Source organism: Pogona vitticeps, chromosome 15 (genome assembly GCF_051106095.1).
Source record: "Pogona vitticeps strain Pit_001003342236 chromosome 15, PviZW2.1, whole genome shotgun sequence".
NCBI lineage: Eukaryota > Metazoa > Chordata > Lepidosauria > Squamata > Agamidae > Pogona > Pogona vitticeps.
The window spans coordinates 3,324,221-3,341,949 of NC_135797.1; the positions used below are offsets into that span (position 1 = coordinate 3,324,221).

Consider the following 17,729-nt stretch of genomic DNA (forward strand, 5'->3'; position numbering starts at 1 on the left):
ACACGCGGAGGGCAGTGCCCGATCTATAAGGGTCACATCCTGATGAAAACAGGTGTTTTTGAGAAAAGAAGATTTAGGGGAGACAGGAGAGTGCTTTACAAATAATTGAAAAGGGAGTCCTACAGAGCAGGGGCAGGATCCTGTTCTCGATCATCCCACAGCGCAGGACACGCAACGATGGGCTCAAGTGACAGGAAGCCAGATTTTGGCTGGCTATCAGGAAAAAACTTCTTAACTGTTAGAGCAGTACGACAAGGGAACCCACAGCCTCAGGAGGTGGTGAGCGCTCCAACGCTGGAGACATTCACGGGAAAACCTCCTTGCCAGATGTGTTTGACTTCGACACCTGCATTGAGCAGGGGGTTGGACTCAATGGCCTTCGAAGCCCTTTCCAATTCCATAATTCTGTGATTCTCTGTTTCTTCACCCAGGTATTTCCCTGTTTCTAAAATCGGTTCCCAGCTTCTGCGACCCGCTTCCCCCCCCTCTCCCCCAGGCGCCACCCAGCTTCTCCAGCACAAGGACCCACCTGTGTTTTGGAGTAAACTGAGCCAGAGATGTCTGGCACTCCCGTGTTACTGGATGTTACCGACACGCCTGGAAAAGAAAAACAAAGCCAGGTGAGTAGAGAAAGCACCAATCCGACACAGAAGATAACGCACAAACCACTTCCGCCACCAGCCCTTCTTCCCACTTCCCAACACAACAATCATTTACAGCAAGAATGTCATACCCACAGGATCAGTACCCGTGGTTTCATTTATCCGCTGCCTGAAAACAATAAATTAAAAAAACCCCAGAAACACATGTTTCCAAGTTGTATTACTGGCACCAGCCACTATAGGGAACTAGAGGATTGGCATATCCACAGTTTTCAGCATCCGCGGGGAGAGGGCTTGGAACCACCAATGCTGCTGTCTTGCTGTATTCTCCATTCTCAATCTCTGCGTCATCGGACTTCTCCAGCCTTTTAACAGTCCGAGAGAGGGACCAGACGGTATCTACAGACCATTACCCTTGATGCTATGGGCAACGGGAGGGAAAGTGCTACCTACGCTGGGGAGGGTTTGTTTTTCCAACACCTCAGGCCTCGTATCTAAAACGGTTTCCACCGAGCAACAGGAGACGTTTTGCTCGTAACTCTTGGGAGCACCCCAAAGCTATGGTTCCCTGTCGACAAACGGTCTGCCGCTCGTTTGACTCAAGTCACACAAGACGTACCGGTTTTTCAAGCCACAAAGGGGCGTCCAAGCTGGTCGCTTTGGCTTCCATTTCTTGGCAGCCCACGCAGCCGGAAGCGCATCGCCACCCCCCCTGAACTGTTTAACCCTCTGCTTAAAAAGAAGACCCTTTTAAACTCAGCCACGTTTCATGAGAAGCCACGTTGGGGCCGTGCCACTCACCCGTGCTGTATCCATGGGACCCATAACCGCTGGGCTGCTGGAAGGGAGTGGCCGAGGCGTTCACGCTGACATTCACGCTGTGTTGCTTGGAAGTAGTAGGAGCCACCTGGGGAGGGGGGGGTTTGAGAGGAAGCAAAGGGCTGGGGCGTCAGCAGCAGCGACAGCGGGTGGGGGTATTTGGGGGCAGAGGAAGGGCCCGGACCCACCCCCACCCTACCGCCGGCCGGCACTCACGGGGAACACCGCTGGCCCGTACTGAAAGGTGCTGGGCAGCCCGGGGACTCCGGTGTAGTAGGGCAGGCTGGTGTAGCTGTAGCCGGGCGGCAAGGCTGGGTTCAGGAACGTCTGCTGGGTGGTGTGGTGAGTCTGGGTCTGGTTCTGCTGAGGCTGCGCCAGGGTGGTCGCCGGCGCCGGGGAGGAGGCGTCGCCTCGGCCGAACTTGGTGAGGTCGCCTGGGAGACGAAGGACAGCAGGCGGGGAGTCAGGCGAGGGCGCCGGGGCTGACCCACTCGGCCTGGCCCTGCCCAGAAGGGTCCAGGCGGCCTCTGCGGCCAGTCTCAACGGCAACCATCAGCATTCCCTTCCTGTACCCTCCCCGGAACATGCACACACAACAACACCCCCCCCCCGTAGTGAATGCTCACAATCTCTTTGTCCATCGAGCTGGGAGATGCCCCAGGGCAACGCAGGAACACCACACCCTCCAACCCACTGGCTACGCTTGCGGCCTCCATTTAAAGCAGCATCCACAACCACCCATCACCATCACCATCGTGCGTTGCCAAGTCAATTCTGAATGAGTTTTCCAGAGTTTCCTAGGGAGAGAACCCTCAGAGGTGCTTGCCCCTTCCCTTCCTTTAGGGGGAGCCCTGGGACTCTGTGCCACTGGCCCCAAGGCTCCCCAGGCTGGCTCTTCTCCTGGGACGCCCAGTCGGGGGGGGGGGGAAGGATCGAATGGCCAACCTCTGGCTCTGCCGCCAGTTACAAGATCTCTTAGATCTTAGTAAACAGGATGGGAGGGCACAGAGAGGGGAGCACTTCCTGCAAAAGCCTTAAAGCAGTTTTTAGCAATGCCTGACGCAGGGGTGCAATGAAAGGACCACAAATGACACGAGGGGAACCCGCCCTTGCCACTGAGCCTCGCTCAAGATTCCAGACATTCTGTCCTTTTCTCAGACCAGGCCCCCTGTTGTCAATCGGAAAACCTCCCACTACTTTCAGCCAGTGCTGTTGGTGGCTGGAGTGGTGGTGGTGATGGGGTTTGTAGTCCTCAACATCCGGAGGGCATCAAGAAGGGCACAGCCTCCTGCTCTTTCCTTCAAAGCCGGGAGGGAAGCAAATGTTCTCCACCCGAGCCAGCGACAAGTTTAGAGTGCAAGCTTTCACAAGGAGGGAGGGAAGGGACCTCATCACTAAGGGGGCCGCTTCCGGGCGCGCACAAAGAAAAAAAGAGAGCAGATTTAAGCCAACCTCCTTCTAACCAGGCCACGGCTGTCTCCCTACCAGAGTAAGGGTTGCTGCTTAAGCTCGCATCCCTCCCGGTCAGCTGGGTGGTCGGCGTGGGGAACGGGATACTGTAGTAGTCCTGGAAGAGAGAGAGAGAGAGACGGAAGAAGTAGTTATTGGGACGGGGCTTTGCCAGTGGAGAGAAAAAGCTGCAGGAGAGACCGGGTGTGCCAAACTGTCAAACCACTTAAAAAAAAAAACCCACAACCCCAGAATCATAGAATCGCTTTACATGTGCACATTTGTGTTTTCGGACTGCATCTCCCAGAATTCTCCGCTGGCAGTGTAGCCATCCCTCCAGCGTTGGAGCGCTCAACACCTCCAGAAAGCATGGGTCCCACTGTCGTACTGCTCTAAGAGTTCGGAAGTTTTTCCAGAACTTCAGCCGAAATCTGGCTTCCTGTCACTTGAGCCCATGGTTGCGTGTCCTGCGCTCTGGGACGGCCGAGAACAGATCCTGCCCCCTCCTCTGTAGGACTCCCTTTCAAGGATTTGAAGAGTGCTCTCCTATCTCCCCTCAGCCTTCTTTTCTCCGGGCTAAACAAGCCCAGTTCTTTCCTCCGTCTTTCCTCCCAGGGCTTGGTTTCCAGCTCCCTGATCGTCCTTGTCGCCCTCCTCGAACTTGCTAGCATCCCTTCTTGAAGTGCGGTGTCCAGAACGGGACACAGTAGTCAAGGTGAGGCCTAACCAGTACTGAATAAAGGGGGACTGGCACCTCGTGGGATTTGGAACTATATTTCCGTTAATGCAGCCTAAAAGAGCATTTGCCTTTTTTTCGTAACCACATCGCGCTGTTGGCTCCTATTCAGCTTGTGATCTACGACAATTATAAGAGCCTCCTCGCTCGTTGTGCTGCCAAAAGACCATCGACCAAAAAAAAGACTACAGACCAAAAAAGCAGCAAAAACTATTAGATGAAAAAAGCAGCAATCCTGTCAAAGAACTGGCCTCTTTTTATGAGTCAACGATCAAGTACCGCTGAAACGTCAATAAACACGCCACGGATGGCATCTGATTATAAATAATTGCTTGTACATTTCAGCATTTCAATCCTTTTTTACAAATCGAGTCCATGTTGTATTCAATCAACTGTTTTTGAAGGAGAAGGGAAGGCCAGATTGAACTCACCAAGGGAAACCTTGTCTGAAGCATCTGTAGGTCGTCGTAGCCATAAACCTGTGGCTGAAACAGAAGAAAACAGAATCAGGAGAAGTCCAGCCCATTTGCTGTGAAACATGCACGGCACTCTATAAACGCAGCCCATTTTTTAAGCAGTATGCTGGGGCCAGCCCTTGGCTCACCACGTCCTCTGGCCTCCCGCGTGAACAACAAAGGAGCATGTTTTGAACACACGATTAAATGAAAGAGGCAAAGGAACCGGAGAAGAACTGGCAAAGTCGTAAAAAGGCGAGATTCCAGGAGGAAGGGCAGGTAGTATTCAGGGAAATATATTGTTCCCGGCCTGTCCCGCCCTGCAACTGGCAGCTTTAGGGAAAAAGCCACCCCACAAGTCCCCTTAATTTAGATAGGTTGTGAAATTCAGATTATTCAGAAAACTCAGCACAGCACAGGGTCCAACATCCCTCCCGGGAAGACAAAGGAACTGCATAACACCCTGCTCAGTCAGTCCTTCCCTTCCGTCTTTCCACCGGCAGGCAAAGACCTAATTCGGGCAAGCTTTTAGCAACTGGCCAGTGGCTGACGAAAAGGCTTTTAATAAGAAGCTGCTGTATTTGCCGTATTAACATCCTTATTAGTGTATTAATGTATTAACAAACTTCTAAACTGTCTGCCCATTCAACTACATTTGCTTCACCATGACTGGGTTTTAACACATTTGCAGAGTTTCATCTGTACGTATTTCACTTAAATCCTGTGGAGAAGCTGCCTTGAGCTCTTATTTCAGAGAGAGGCAAGACTGAACTGAAAAAAGAGAGCCCAGCCTTGCTGTGAATTTCCTTTCTCTGCAAAGGACAGAGGCTACTCTGGGGTTGGTGAGACAGGCGGCTCTCCTCCACTGCAGGAAAAGGGGGGGGGGAGAAGAGTGGGACTGTTTTTTTGTCCGAGCGGAACGTTGCAAAGAGAAGCAGGGTAGAGAGCTGCTCCGTCGGCGCTGGGTCCCAACTCTGGCTTGCTGTCACACGCTCTGTCCCTCCTGCCACGCCACGGGTCAAGAGGCGGGCAGGATCTACTAGCGTGGATGGATCCGTCCCGGCAAAGGCAACGCGACTCACCGGGTAGGCGTGCAGCAGCCCCGGGGCCATGATGTAGGGGTTAGGCAGCAAGGGCGGCACGCCGGGAGGCAGGTTGGGAGGAGCCTTTCCTAGATGGAGAGAGAGGAAGCATTACAGCAGGAAATCCAAAAACCTCGTCCCGGGTTTTAGGTATGGGGACACACACACACACACACACACACACACACACACACACACACACAGAGAGAGAGAGACAGACAGACAGACAGACAGACAGACAGACAGACAGAGCCACAAGGGAAGGCTAGGAAAAGTGCCTTTCTGGATTGCTCTTACTGCCAGGAACGGTGGACAAGACCGAGCTCTACGGAAACCCCCATCTCTAGCAGCAGTGGGGGAAAGGGGGAGTTGTCGGACACCCTGATATTCCTGGACTCTGAAGCCCATCGGCTCTGCCGATGCTCACAGGCGACGCAAGGAGCAGCTCCTAAAGGCTGGAGGTCCTTCACCCCATTTTAACTTTTCCCCCAGTTTTTTTTTGGGGGGGGCGATGGCACTTTGGGCAGGCGGAAAAAACGGGCCCCAAAGCTGACGCCCCCCCCACCCCCTCTGCCGAGCACGAGCCAGGGCTTCGGAGGCGCACCTGACGTCGTGGCGACGGAGCTGCGGGTGGTGGCCGTCACCGTGGAGTTACTGCTGAGGCTCAAGCCCAGGCTGCTGACGTTGCTGAGGCTGGAGGAGGCGCTGACCACGGGCGGGGCGGCCGAGACGGTACTGGAGGAGGTGGAGAAAGTGCTTGAGGAAGAATGGAGGCCGGCTTCGCTCTCGACGCTGGTGTGCTGCGGAAAACGGGGAGCAGGGGGATGAGAGAGGGGAACGGAGGGCGGCTCGGGTCCCGCGAGCCACCCAGAAGATCAGGAAGGCTGATGCCCCCTCCCCGAGTGGATGCCCGGAGCCCAAGCAGACACAGGCTTGGTCTGGCAGCCTCTGGTGGCGGCTCTGGGTTCAATTTTGCACATCCACTGCCTCCTGGTGGCTAAGGTCCAAGCTAGGCAAGGACTGGAAGGATACATGCGGTTTGCAGGCTTCAAAAACTATCCAGAAAAGGGGGTGGGGAGCCCAAAACAGAGAAAGAAGCCATTCTTTGATCTTCCTCGCAGGAATATTTTTCACCTGCTTATCAAGCAGCCATCCTATGTGGGGCAGAGGGGCCTACGAAAGCAGTCTTGAGCGGCACGTCACGGGTATGAACAAGAGATTTTTTTTAAAAAGCCTTGCCTTCCTTTAAACCCTCTGGACTCCTACTCACCAAGAGCGTGGAGGTTGACGTGCGTCCGGTGGAAGTTGAGGAGGAGAGACTGTTCTGTGGGGCGGGTAATGTGCTGCAAGGAAGAGAGGGCAAGACCGGTCAACAAGGCATCCTTGCATTTCTGGCACAGTCACTTTTTCGGCCGGCCGGGTTGCAATGTAATGTGCCAAGGTGCGGAGAACATGCATGCCGCTTCTGAGTTACAGACTGCATCGGCTGCCTCCATCCAGAGCTAAGAGGGGTGGTTGACGCCGAGGAAGGAGCAGCGCCTCCCAGGTTGCATGGAGCCAAGGGAACTCAGCTAACTTTTTTTCCCAGTCAATAAGTTTAAAACCACAGGCTTGGCCGAAAGAAAACAGACCAGGCTTGGTAAGATCCTGGATGCCAAACTGAGACCGTGGAAAGGTTTTTCAGGGACAGAAGGAGAAGCATCAGCCCTTTGGGAATTCCATCTCCCCCTTTTTTTGCAAAAACAAACAAACAGCCATTCTGTACAGATATATTTTGCATAACGCATACCACAAGCCACAGAATTATAAGATTGGCACAGAACCAATTTGCTCTTTCTGCCTCGGCGTTCCGTGTACGTGGTGTTGGTCTCCTTTCTGGGCTAACCGAGAGTTTTGGGAGGTGGCGCTAGTTCAGCTCTCCTGCAGCCCAAAACTCAGCAGAAGCCCCTGATGTGATGGAGGAGCCTAAAGGCCAGGCTGTCACCTTCTCGGACGGGCACGAGGCCACCCCTTACCTGCTGTGTTGCGTGGTGGCCGTGCTGGGGAGCTCCTCGGTGTGGTTCAGGCCGCTGAGCACAGAGGGGTGCTGGGTGGCCGTGGTGAGCAACGAGGCCGCCGACACCGCGTCGGCGAGAGGGGTGCTGATGCTGGGGGCCGAGGGGGAGTCGGATTTCACAGCAGGACCGGCGGGACCTGGGGGGGAGGAGGAAAGGAGGAGACTGAACACAGGGGACCAGATGTGAGTTTAAAAAGTTCCTGGGTCTGCCCTGCGTCCGTCCACCTTAAGCAGAGGGTGGATGTCGACTCCCATCATCCTTCCGCCGGCTATCTCTCCGAACGGACACACAGCTCCAGTACCTGTTCCTCTTGCCTTAGCATCAGGGCGTCTTCACCCTGTGGCCAAATCCCTAGGGGAGACCAACAGCGCTGTCTTGCAGCAGCGTCTTGTTGGTGACAGAATGAGCCCCGGGGGGGGGGGGGGGGGAATTTCCGCAAGTGTGTGAAGTTAGACTCACGGGCAAAACTCGGCCACCAGAGTCTGGCACACGTATGCCTTCCGGATCCGCCTCAGAGCACAGCCCAGGGAGGCCATAACCGTTTTCAGGTCACTTACCTTCAGCCGTCTGTGCGGTCTGCAACTGCGTGGGGGGCACCGAGCTGAAGCCGTTCTAAGGACAGAGAGGGAAAAGAGGTGTCAGCCCTCACGATGACCAGAACGTCCATAACGAAGAATGCCAGTGTTACAGTACAGCAAGCTCTGAAGGACTGGGCCTCCTCCTCCTCCGATTCCCCTTTTAAAGCTCCTGAAGCTGGTTGCCATCAGCGGACAATCCACTGGTACATTTTTAACCACCACCACCACAACTGCTGGATAGTGCGGGGGGCTGGGTGGTCTCTGGAGCCAGTGGTTGGTTGGGAGTTCGAATTCTTCCCCCTCCCGGGCCTCCTTGGCAGGGGCTGGGCTGGATGACCCACAAGGTCGCTTCCAGTTCTGCAGTTCTAAGGTTACTGGTAAGGATTGTTTTCCAGGCTGCAAGTTGCCAGCTTTTGGCGGCAGGGAGTTCCACCGGCACACATTTCATGACCGCCACCCTTCGCCGGTTACGACGTCTCCGGATGCAGCATGGATTTGCTACTCTCTGAGTTTGCAGGAGGAAAAATGGCAAGGAGAGCTAACTCCCCGTCAGAGGGAAACCACAGTTTCCAGAAACCTGCAGGATTCTGAGTGTGGATCTGAAACCGTGAAGGCTTCCAAAGCCAGCCGTGAGCGTGGGCAGAGGGCCCTCCACCTGCGCCATCCCAAGCTCCCCACCCCCTTCCCTTGCAGACCAAACCAGCCTCCGGCACAGACTGGGACGAAGCTCGCGGCGATCCGACCCACCTTGGCCTGGGTCAAGTCTTTCTGGGGCGACGAGGAAATGGAGTTCGGGTACCGCCGGGTCTGAGTGGATCTCTGCTCGTACAGGGGTCCCTGAGCGCTGTTCTGGGAGGTATATGTTGCTGTAGGCACGGTGCTGCTCTGAAAACCCGACTCCTGACTCTTGTTGGACGAAATCGTGGACAGAGACTCGCTGAGGGGGGCGAAAGAGAAGCAAAAGAGGACCTTCGGGAAAGCCGGCAGGTGTCTGGAGAGACCTATGGCCGCCCCGGTTCCGAGCCGCCCCCAAAGCGACCTTTAAGAGCATGACATGAAGGGTCCCGCTTGTCCCCAAAAGAAAAAATACGGGATGCTTTCCCTTGTTTTATCCTTCCAGCAACCCCGTGAAGGAGGTGGAGCCAAGAGAGAGGGAGAGAAATGGACCAACGAGCAGAGCAAGGGTGTGCAGGGAAGAGTTAATCCAGGGTTTGCCAAGGGTGTGTCCCTCCAGAGGTTTTTAACTACAACTCCACTCATCCCTCTCCTCGGGCCCGGTTGGCCAGGGATGATGGGAGCCCTAGTCTGGTAACATCTAAAGGGCCGCATTGGCTCACCCAGAGCTAACGGGTGCCAAGAGAGCCAGCGACCAAGGTGGATCCGATTTAAATCCAGTTGATTTAAACCACATCCACCCGGTAGGCAATTTGATTTTACATTCCATGTATTTTAAATCACATCCACCATGCTCACAAATCTGATTTAAGCCACCATTTAAAATTTAAAAATGAGATTTTTAATTTTTTTTAAAAAGATTTTTTTTAAAAAAAAAAAAATTTAAATATTGAAATCAATCTAATTTTTGTAGAAGTCCTTTTTCTCCACCTGGCCAAGCGAGCTTGGTGGCTTTTGCGCAAGGCCTTGAAGCGAGGTCTCTCCGGCCAGATTCTCCCATTCTCCTTGTTACAAGAGCAAGGGGGGGTGGGTTCCCCTCAATCTGCAGACCTGAGTGTGAGGCTTCTTCTGGGGCTTGGGGGGGGGCGGACAAGAAGCTTTTGGAAGCCTATAAGCCAATGGCTTCCAAGCCTCGGGTACCCCAGATGTTCTTGGGCAACCACTCCCAGAAATCCTGGCCCACACAGCTCGCGGTGAAAAGGCTTCTGGGAGTTGCAGTCCAAGAACACAGGTCCTCTCTCTCTCTCTCAAGCAGAGAGAGATTCCCTGCCCCGCAGCCCAAACCAAATGCCACACACACACCCCGCGGTGTGTGTGTGTGTGTGTTAGATTTACCTTGCAGGACTTGTGTACAGGCTGCCCGGAGACTGGCTCACGGAGGCGCTCGTGGCCGGCGTCGATTCGTACTCCGAGAGGACGGGCTCCGAGCCAAATTGCAAAGCTCCGAACTGCAAGTTCAGCCCCGAAATATCTGCCGATCCGGGCATCTCTACGGCCAGGGCGGGAATCTGAGGGCCACCAAGGGAGTCCGGCTGAGCCCCGAGTAGGGCACAAAGGTGCCGCCACCACCACCGCATCTTCCAACGCCGCCCGCACTGCCCCATCCTGAAAGCCCCCTACGGTCCTCGCAGCTTGAGATGGTGGCCAGCCCTTCTCCCCCAATCGCTCTCCGATTCCCGCTGAGCCTGATTCAAAGCTCTGCAGGACCCTGAAGTTTGCACACTGCCGTGGAGCCGGCTGCAATCCAGGCCAGCCGGCCTGTGGTTCTCCCACCGTCTCTCGAGCCCGACCCTAACCCTGTACCTTTGACGTCAAGGAGGTTTTCTTCTTCTGCTGCTTCAACTTCTGCTGGGCCGGCTGAGGGCTGGAGGACTGGTTATCGGAGGAGCCCGGAGACATCTGGGGGACGGGGTTGGTTTTGCTGGCCAAGGGGGAGGAAGGGGGTGGCGGGGCGGCCGAGACGGGACCCGGCCCGGCCGGCGGCTTCTCCTGCAGGAACACTTCCATCATGGCGGAGGCCGGCGGGAAGGCCTGGCGCTTGGCGAAGGGGGTGTGCACGGCCGTCTCCGGCGGGTTCTTCAGGTCTGGGGGGGCAGAAAGAGAGGAGAGGGAAAGAGGTGTTGAGCCTGGGGTATCGGCTCCTCTCGGCGGCTGTGCCCCAGCGCAGTTTTAAGCGCGAAGCACTGGACGGCTGTCCCCATCCGTTGGCGCATCCTGTTCCCCTTTGGAAATTCAAAGCAGGATGTTTTCGAATAAGTGAGGTTCCGCTTTAGTTGAACCTTAGCCAGTTTGAACCATACACAAAGCACACAACATGCTGACAATCCCATTCCGTTGGCTTATGGGTTTCACAAGTCTGACTGTGAACGCTTACACAGAATGCAAGTTCAAGCGACTACTAAAAACGTGGGGTTTTTTCGACAGGTCTTCGCCGGATCTCCTAATATCCTAATGTAGCAGTGGTCTTAACATTCTTATTATCAGCCCTGCTGCCTTGCTTTTACACCAGTTTAATTCCTAGCCCTTCAATCTTGTTGGTGTGTTTGTGGCTAACTTTGATTTCGTAACTACAACCTTCACGTTGTTTGATGATAGGTTTGTTTCATGGGTAAACCGCCCAGAGGGGCCCGGGTGGCCAAGATGGGTGGTACAGAAGTCAAATAAATAAATAAATTTCAGCAGGAAATTTCAATGGACGGCAAAACATGATGTGAGCACTGTATGACCTGAGCATGTCTCCAAACCCCACCATAATCGGAAAGTCAGCCTACACTACAGATTGCATTTCTTAAGATACAGTATTAAGGTTTCGGCATCGCCTACAATAATCTGTCACTATCTTTCCTTTCCTTTCTTTCTTTGGGTGAGATTGGTGGGCATAAAAATGTTTTCACCAGCCAACAAAAGAGGTGGCCCTTCTTCAAAAAATCTGTACTTTATCCGAGAGAAAAGGGAAAGTGGAGGGGAAGCCGGGGATAACACATCTGATGACGCTGCGCCTTTTAAATTGTCTTTTGCCGCCAGGGGTAGCTAGCGCCCGGTCGCTAGATGGGCGGCATAAAAATGTAATCAATGGGATAAACAAAATATATGTCTGAGCGCCACGACCAGCTGGTCTGGCTACAGAGCGCCATGACCCATTCTGCCAACGGCCCCAATCTTTGCTGTGGCATACGCTGTCCCCCTCTTATGGCTACGTGGAAGCCAGAAAAGGTCTACTGGTATGCCCCTTCCATCTCAAACTAGGCTGGGATTATTTTTTTAAAAAAAATGACTTTACCCCCTCAGGCACAAAGGGAGTGCCCCCCACCCCATCCTGGTCAGGGCTCCCCTTGACTGGAGGGGGCCATGGGGGCAAGATCTTAACATCCCTCCCAAGCCATCCCATCCCCCCTCCCGCTGAACATCCCGGATGACCCACATCCTTCCAGATCCCAGTGCAGGAAACTCACGAGGCCACAGAGATGGGGGCAAGGAGAGGCAGCCACACAACCTTCCCTTCCGGTTCCTGTTTCACAGCTTCATACCTCTAGGTTCTGTCCCTTTTCCCGGGGCTGCCCCCCCCCCGGGGGGGTAGGATTCCCGGGAGTCCTATGGAGCCCGGTTTGGAAGCCCCCGGGGTGAGAGTGAAGGGCACCCAAACGAGCCAGGATCAGAATCAAACCGAGGGCCAGAGAGGCAGGATCTTTGGGAAAGCGGCCCCCCTTACCGTACTGCACGAGAGGCGAGGGCTGGCTCCCGGCGCCCATCTCCCAGGAGGCCGCCACGCTGCCGCTCCCGGAAGGCTGGGGGTGCTGCGCCGCCAGCTGGGCCAGGGCTTGAGCGGTCTTGAACTGCTCCAGGAACTGCGAGCCGGTGGTGGTCGTGGTGGTGGCGGCGGCGGCAGTGCCACTGCTCTTGGCCTCCCCGACGTCGCTGAACCCCTTCCCCAGAATGCTCACCTGGAAGGGAGAGAAGGGAAAGCCAACTCGGTGGGGCTTTGGGAAGCAGAACCGAGTTCGAATCTCCACTAAATCCCTCTCCCCCACCTCCCTTGTTCAACCCGTCACGGTAAGAGAACGGAAACAGATCAAGGATGAAACAAAGCAAAGTTCTTAAGGTCTAAAAATAATGTTTGAAAAAGAAGACATGAACTCTCGCATCCGTCGCTTTATAAAGTTGCTTAAACCCTGTTTGGTTAAACGTTCTTAAATATTATAACAGCATGGCATAGCAGAGCGTAAGGCATTTCTAAGTTAAGTCACATCTTGCTAAGTAATTCTGGGAGAGAGAGAGATCTTCTTTCTGCATGGCATTAACTGGGCAATAAGACCCTTTTGCGAGAGGAGTGGGAAGCGGGGTTTGCTTACCATGCCGTGGTGGGAGAAGGTGCTCCCCGAAGTCGGCTGGGCGATGGTGTTCTGCTTGGAGTTGCTGAACACCAGCGGCTGGCTGAGGGCGGGCGCCTGCGAGGAATCCAGGCTGGGGGACTCGTTCTCCAGAGAAGACGGGGTCTTTCCTAAGAGCACGGCCAGATCGATTCTGGGAAGGTGGGAAAGATCGCCAAGATCAGCCAAGGCAAGGAGGCAACGAATGCTTTGCAAGGAGAGAATCAGGGGGGGTCCTGAGCACCACACAACCAGGAAGACGGAGAGGGGAAGACGGGCACCATGTCTGCACCCAAGGTGCACCTCTAGAGACGTGACTCCCAACCTTGGGTTGCTGGAGGTTCTTGGAGGGCAATTCCCGGAATTCCTGGCCAACGCAGCTCGAGGGGAAGGCTTCCAGGAGTTGTCGCCCAAGAACATCAGAGGACCCACAGTAGCACACACATACACACACAGACACACCAGCAGCAGCGGGTCCAAGTTCCTCAGGGCCTTAAGAGAGCCACAGCCCTGTTCCTAGTGAACCCCTCGAGACCTGTGGAGGGTTCATCACAGGCTGGGAGAGGCTCTGAGCTTGTGATGTAAAAGCGCCCTTGATCCTCTACTGCCACAGCAGACGTACAAAAACAGAGCACACTAACAGAGATTGGCCTAATGGATTCTGGACGTCAGACCCTGGGTTTAGCAGGTTTTACACCATTTGGGAAGGGGGTGGGCAGAGATCATAAAGCCGTTCCTCCCGGCTCCCTGTCCAAAGGCTTATTCCTACACGGAAGCAGTTGCAAACGGATCACCTCTGCCCAGCGGTGATGGTCACATTTTCCGTCGGCAGAGGCACGGAAGAGACGTTGGACGCGGTGAAGATCTTGGTTTCTGAAAGCTGGAAGGAAGGAAGGAAGACAGCAGTCAGGTAGAGGAGCCTCCATGCCCACATAACGGCAGAGAAGGAGCAGCACTTGGGGGGCACAAATGTGGCTTTTAGACTACAAGCCCCTTCAGCTGCACTGGTTTGGGGGATTCTGGGAGCGGCAGTCCAAAACGCAAAAGACAAAGCGCGTTTCCAAGCTCGAGGGCGAGCCGAGAGGAGCGGAGGGTGTGTGGGTGTACCTACATCTTCATTCCAGTCCTCGGTCCCCCACTCCTCCGTCGCGGTTCTCCACGCACCTGCCGAGAGAGACAAGCAGAGACAAAAGTGTCCCCATGGGGGAATCCTGGGCCCCTCGGCTCGGAAGCGGGAGGAGGCCGTGTCTCAAGGGAGCGTTGCAAGCAGCAAAGCGGGCAGGCCGGCGCCCCCGGGCCCAGACAGACAAAAGCTTGGGGGGAGAGGGAGGAGGAGGGAGAGGGAGGGAGAAAGAGAGAGAGAGAAACCACACAAGTTCCCCCAGCCACCCGCCACCAAAGCCAAGAGGTGGGGCCCCGGGAGCCCTCTCAGGGAACACGGTCTTCCTTGGCCCTGACATTGAAATTCACTTCCTTTGAAGGAAGAGGGGCCCGAAGGCCTCCTCCAAATTGAATCAACTCCCCCCCTCCCCGGTTGCATCATGCCGGGATCCCCCAAGGACTAGATCATGGCCTACTGAGCGCCCTGTCTCAGCGGCGGTCGCCCAAGTCCCAGCCTGCCAGGAGTCCCTGCCAAAAAAAACAGGGACTCCCTTGACAGAGGAGGGTCTAATTTATCTGTAGGACCTCCGAATTCTGCAGGTTCACTTATCCGCAGTTTCACTTACCCGCTGGCTGAAAATACTAAAGCTATTAAAAGAAAAATCCCAGAAATCTATATTTACCCAATGCCATTACCCAAACTGGCCACTACAGGGAACCAGAGACCATAATATGTACAGTGCCGCTATTATAATAGCGTTTGCTATTATCTGTGGTTTTCAGCATCCACGGGAGGCTTTGAACCAAACCCTTGTGGAGGGCAGGGGTCCTATTATATTTACTTTTGCACGAGGGTGTGCAGAGAAAGTCACACCTCGCTTCCTGCAAGCTATCTCCTCTTTCTACGGTCGAATTTGGCTTTCCGGACCTCTAAACGGAGGCAAAAGAACAGTTTCTCATATTCCACACACACCCCACTTCAATTACGACCAAATGCAAGTGGGGGGGGGGGGAAAGCTCAACCAAATCGCTTCCATTTCCTGCTCATGTAAGAGGAAATCTTGGGAAAGGTTTGTTTTGATCTAAATGCCCAGTTGCCCGAAAGTTTACAGAGATCTGTATTTTATTCCCAAGTGCTCAAAAGCGCTTTGAACGGTCCTGGAAGTTCATTTCAAGGCCGAGGAGAAGAGGCAGGAGAGGGGGTAGGGAGCCACATAAAATGACCCTGGGCCTTTAAAAAAAAAAGAGAGAGAGAGAGACTATACACACAGACGCCCTTCCCTCCTCTACCATTCCTAGTTTCTCTAAATAGTCTGTTATTTTGTTTTTAAAAGCCCAGGCACGGATCAATTCACAGAAAGGGCAAGGGAAGAGGAAAGGGGGAGGCAGCTCACACACAAAACCACACACAGCCAATTAATTAGGTTACTCCCTTGTAGGCTTTTAGCAAGCAGTGGCCAAGTTCCTAACCATCACCTTAATACCCTGCCGAGGCTTCACTTCCGCAAAGCTGGCATGAGCGAGATCTCTCTGAAAGTTGAAGCCAACAGGAGGTGAGCTGCGTGAATAAGCTCACAGGCCATACCTTGATGCTCCCTCCACCCCTAGGTGGATGGCTACGGCCACAGACAGGAGAAGACCTCAAGAGTTCCTTTCGGCTCTGCTGAGGTTTGGAGGAGCTCAAGACTCTTGATGGCACCCAAGACCAGTGTCAAATAAAGCCTCTCCCCCCCCCCCCAAACAGAGAGACTTGAGAGAGGGACGGGACACCCACCGGTAACTCCAGGCCACAAAGGCTGCAGGCAGACGGCTGCCACCTCCAGCCTGGGAGAGGCGCGTTTTAGACCACTGGTTCTTAACCTTGGGTTACTCAGGAGTTTTGGACTGCAACTCCCAGAAGCCTTCACCCCCAACTGTGCTGGCTGGGGTTTCTGGGAGTTGCAGTTCAAAAACATCTGAGTAACAAAGGTTAAGAACCACTGTTTTAGACGTTTGAAGCCAAGGGCAACGAAGCCAAGAAAATGGCTGAATACAGGAGACCCTACCTGAGCCCAAGACAACTTGCTAGAATTTATGTCCCTCCTCCAGGTCTATTCCCTCCCTACGCAAAAAACAAACACAGGTTCGGATCTGGGTCTTAACCCAGCAAAGTGGCCGTCGGTCTTGCCAGCCTGCCCGAAAAAATACATTTCCCCTCTGTTTATGTGAGAGGTGGAACTGAGGCCTCAAAGGCTCTACTCACAAGGAGGCATGGGGGGATAGCCCAACTCCCAGCCTCACCCTCCCACCCACTGAGCTATCCAGCCAGCGATGGAAAGGGCACAGAGAAGAAAGAGTCTGAGGGTGGGAAAAGCATGATGGGGGTTGTAATTCCAGATGATCAGGAAGGCGCAAGGTCGGAAAGGGTCCACCTACGTTGCCCAGAGGTTGTTGGACAGCAATCCTGAACAGCTCTAGTGAGGGGAACCGGTGACAAGGGGAGCCGGAGGGGACACCTAGAGCAGTGCTTCACAAGCTTGGGCCTCCAGTTGGCCTTGGACTACAACTCCCAGAAGTCCTGGCCAGCACAGCGAGCGATGAAGGCTTCTGGGAGTTGTGGTCCAAGAACATTGGGGGACCCACAGCTGAAAACGGTTGCGCTAGAGAGCCCCAAGTTCCCTCTCCCTGTTGGGCTCATACCAAGCAGGCTGCAGTGTGGGGTGCATGTGTACACACACATGCACAGCAGCGCGCACAAGCCCTCGAGGGGAGCGACACTTCAGGGCCTTAAGATAGCCCCGGCTCTCTTTCTAGTGAAGCCCTTCCTCCCTTCCTCATCTAACCCAGGAAGGGGAATCCAGAGATCCTTCCATCATACCGTGTTTCCCCGAAAATAAAACAGGGTCTTATATTACTTTTTGCTCCAAAAAATGCAGTAGGGCTTATTTTTCAGGGGATGTTTTATTTTTTTTCCCCATGTACAACCATCTACATTTATTCAAATACAGTCCTGTCATCATCTTCTGGTGGTTGCACAAGGGTGGAGGCTGGGGGTTTCACTTATATGACGAGCATCCTGAAAAATTTATACTAGAGCTTATTATCAGGTTAGGTCTTATTATCGGGGAAACAGGGTATTCACGTGGCACAGTCCTGACTCATGGCAGGTATAGTCCAATGGGGCAGAAAAGCCACCCCATGTTCCTGCCCCACCCTCGAACAACCGCCTGTACACCCCCTCCCTCCCTCACTAGGCAGGTGGGGAAGGGGATGGTGCGGGGAGGGGGGACCAGCATTAGTAAAAGCACAGGCAAGGACGGACAAATATTTGGTAAGTGAACAAAACAGAGATGGAAAGAGATGGGGCGGGGAGGGACGAGACAATGACATATCCACAGATAAAACTCCAACTTATTGGAAAAGTTAAAATAAGATAAGGAGATCCGGGAGCAATTAGTGCACCTGGATTTCTCGTACCAGGAGCAGTGTCAAATTTTCGGGGATAATTTGACCCCTCACCCCTAATGTAATCAACTCCTGAAATAAAACAGAATAAAAACAAAAGAACAAATAGATTCCAGTGAATTTTTTTAAAAAGTATATCAAGTTCGCTTTGCTTTCAAACGAAAAGGCGAGGAGCTGCCACCGCTGCCGCCCCTCCCTCCCCACGCCGCATTCCCCTCCCCCGCAAGCTCCTGTCCCCTCAGTCCAGGCCCCATTGTACCTGTGGATATTGTTAAAAATTAAAAAGAAAATATTAAGCACTAGTAACTAAAAACGGGAACATGAAATGGAGTGTTTCGTAGCGTGGTGGATGAGTTAACGCTCT

The 17,729-nt window shown here is 53.9% G+C and overlaps 1 protein-coding gene across 17 annotated transcripts in view; it reads right to left on the reverse strand.

The window, feature by feature from the left end:
• Positions 1–17,729, reverse strand: part of UBAP2L (ubiquitin associated protein 2 like) — a 35,074-nt gene that overhangs the window by 4,022 nt on the left and 13,323 nt on the right. For 6 of the 17 annotated variants that reach the window (XM_072984353.2, XM_072984354.2, XM_078382231.1 and 3 more), the window contains exons 9-26: positions 17,363–17,437; positions 13,932–13,984; positions 13,615–13,700; positions 12,803–12,974; positions 12,163–12,394; positions 10,257–10,537; positions 9,789–9,961; positions 8,526–8,715; positions 7,758–7,812; positions 7,159–7,336; positions 6,414–6,486; positions 5,748–5,943; positions 5,144–5,232; positions 4,038–4,091; positions 2,874–2,988; positions 1,638–1,855; positions 1,404–1,509; positions 530–597 (exon numbers count right to left, since the gene is read on the reverse strand). In XM_072984353.2, coding sequence (XP_072840454.2) covers positions 530–597; positions 1,404–1,509; positions 1,638–1,855; positions 2,874–2,988; positions 4,038–4,091; positions 5,144–5,232; positions 5,748–5,943; positions 6,414–6,486; positions 7,159–7,336; positions 7,758–7,812; positions 8,526–8,715; positions 9,789–9,961; positions 10,257–10,537; positions 12,163–12,394; positions 12,803–12,974; positions 13,615–13,700; positions 13,932–13,984; positions 17,363–17,437 — 2,414 coding nt within the window. The remainder of the gene's footprint in view (positions 1–529; positions 598–1,403; positions 1,510–1,637; positions 1,856–2,873; positions 2,989–4,037; positions 4,092–5,143; positions 5,233–5,747; positions 5,944–6,413; positions 6,487–7,158; positions 7,337–7,757; positions 7,813–8,525; positions 8,716–9,788; positions 9,962–10,256; positions 10,538–12,162; positions 12,395–12,802; positions 12,975–13,614; positions 13,701–13,931; positions 13,985–17,362; positions 17,438–17,729) is intronic. The other 11 variants (XM_072984367.2, XM_072984366.2, XM_072984365.2 and 8 more) reach the window with 7 other exon arrangements.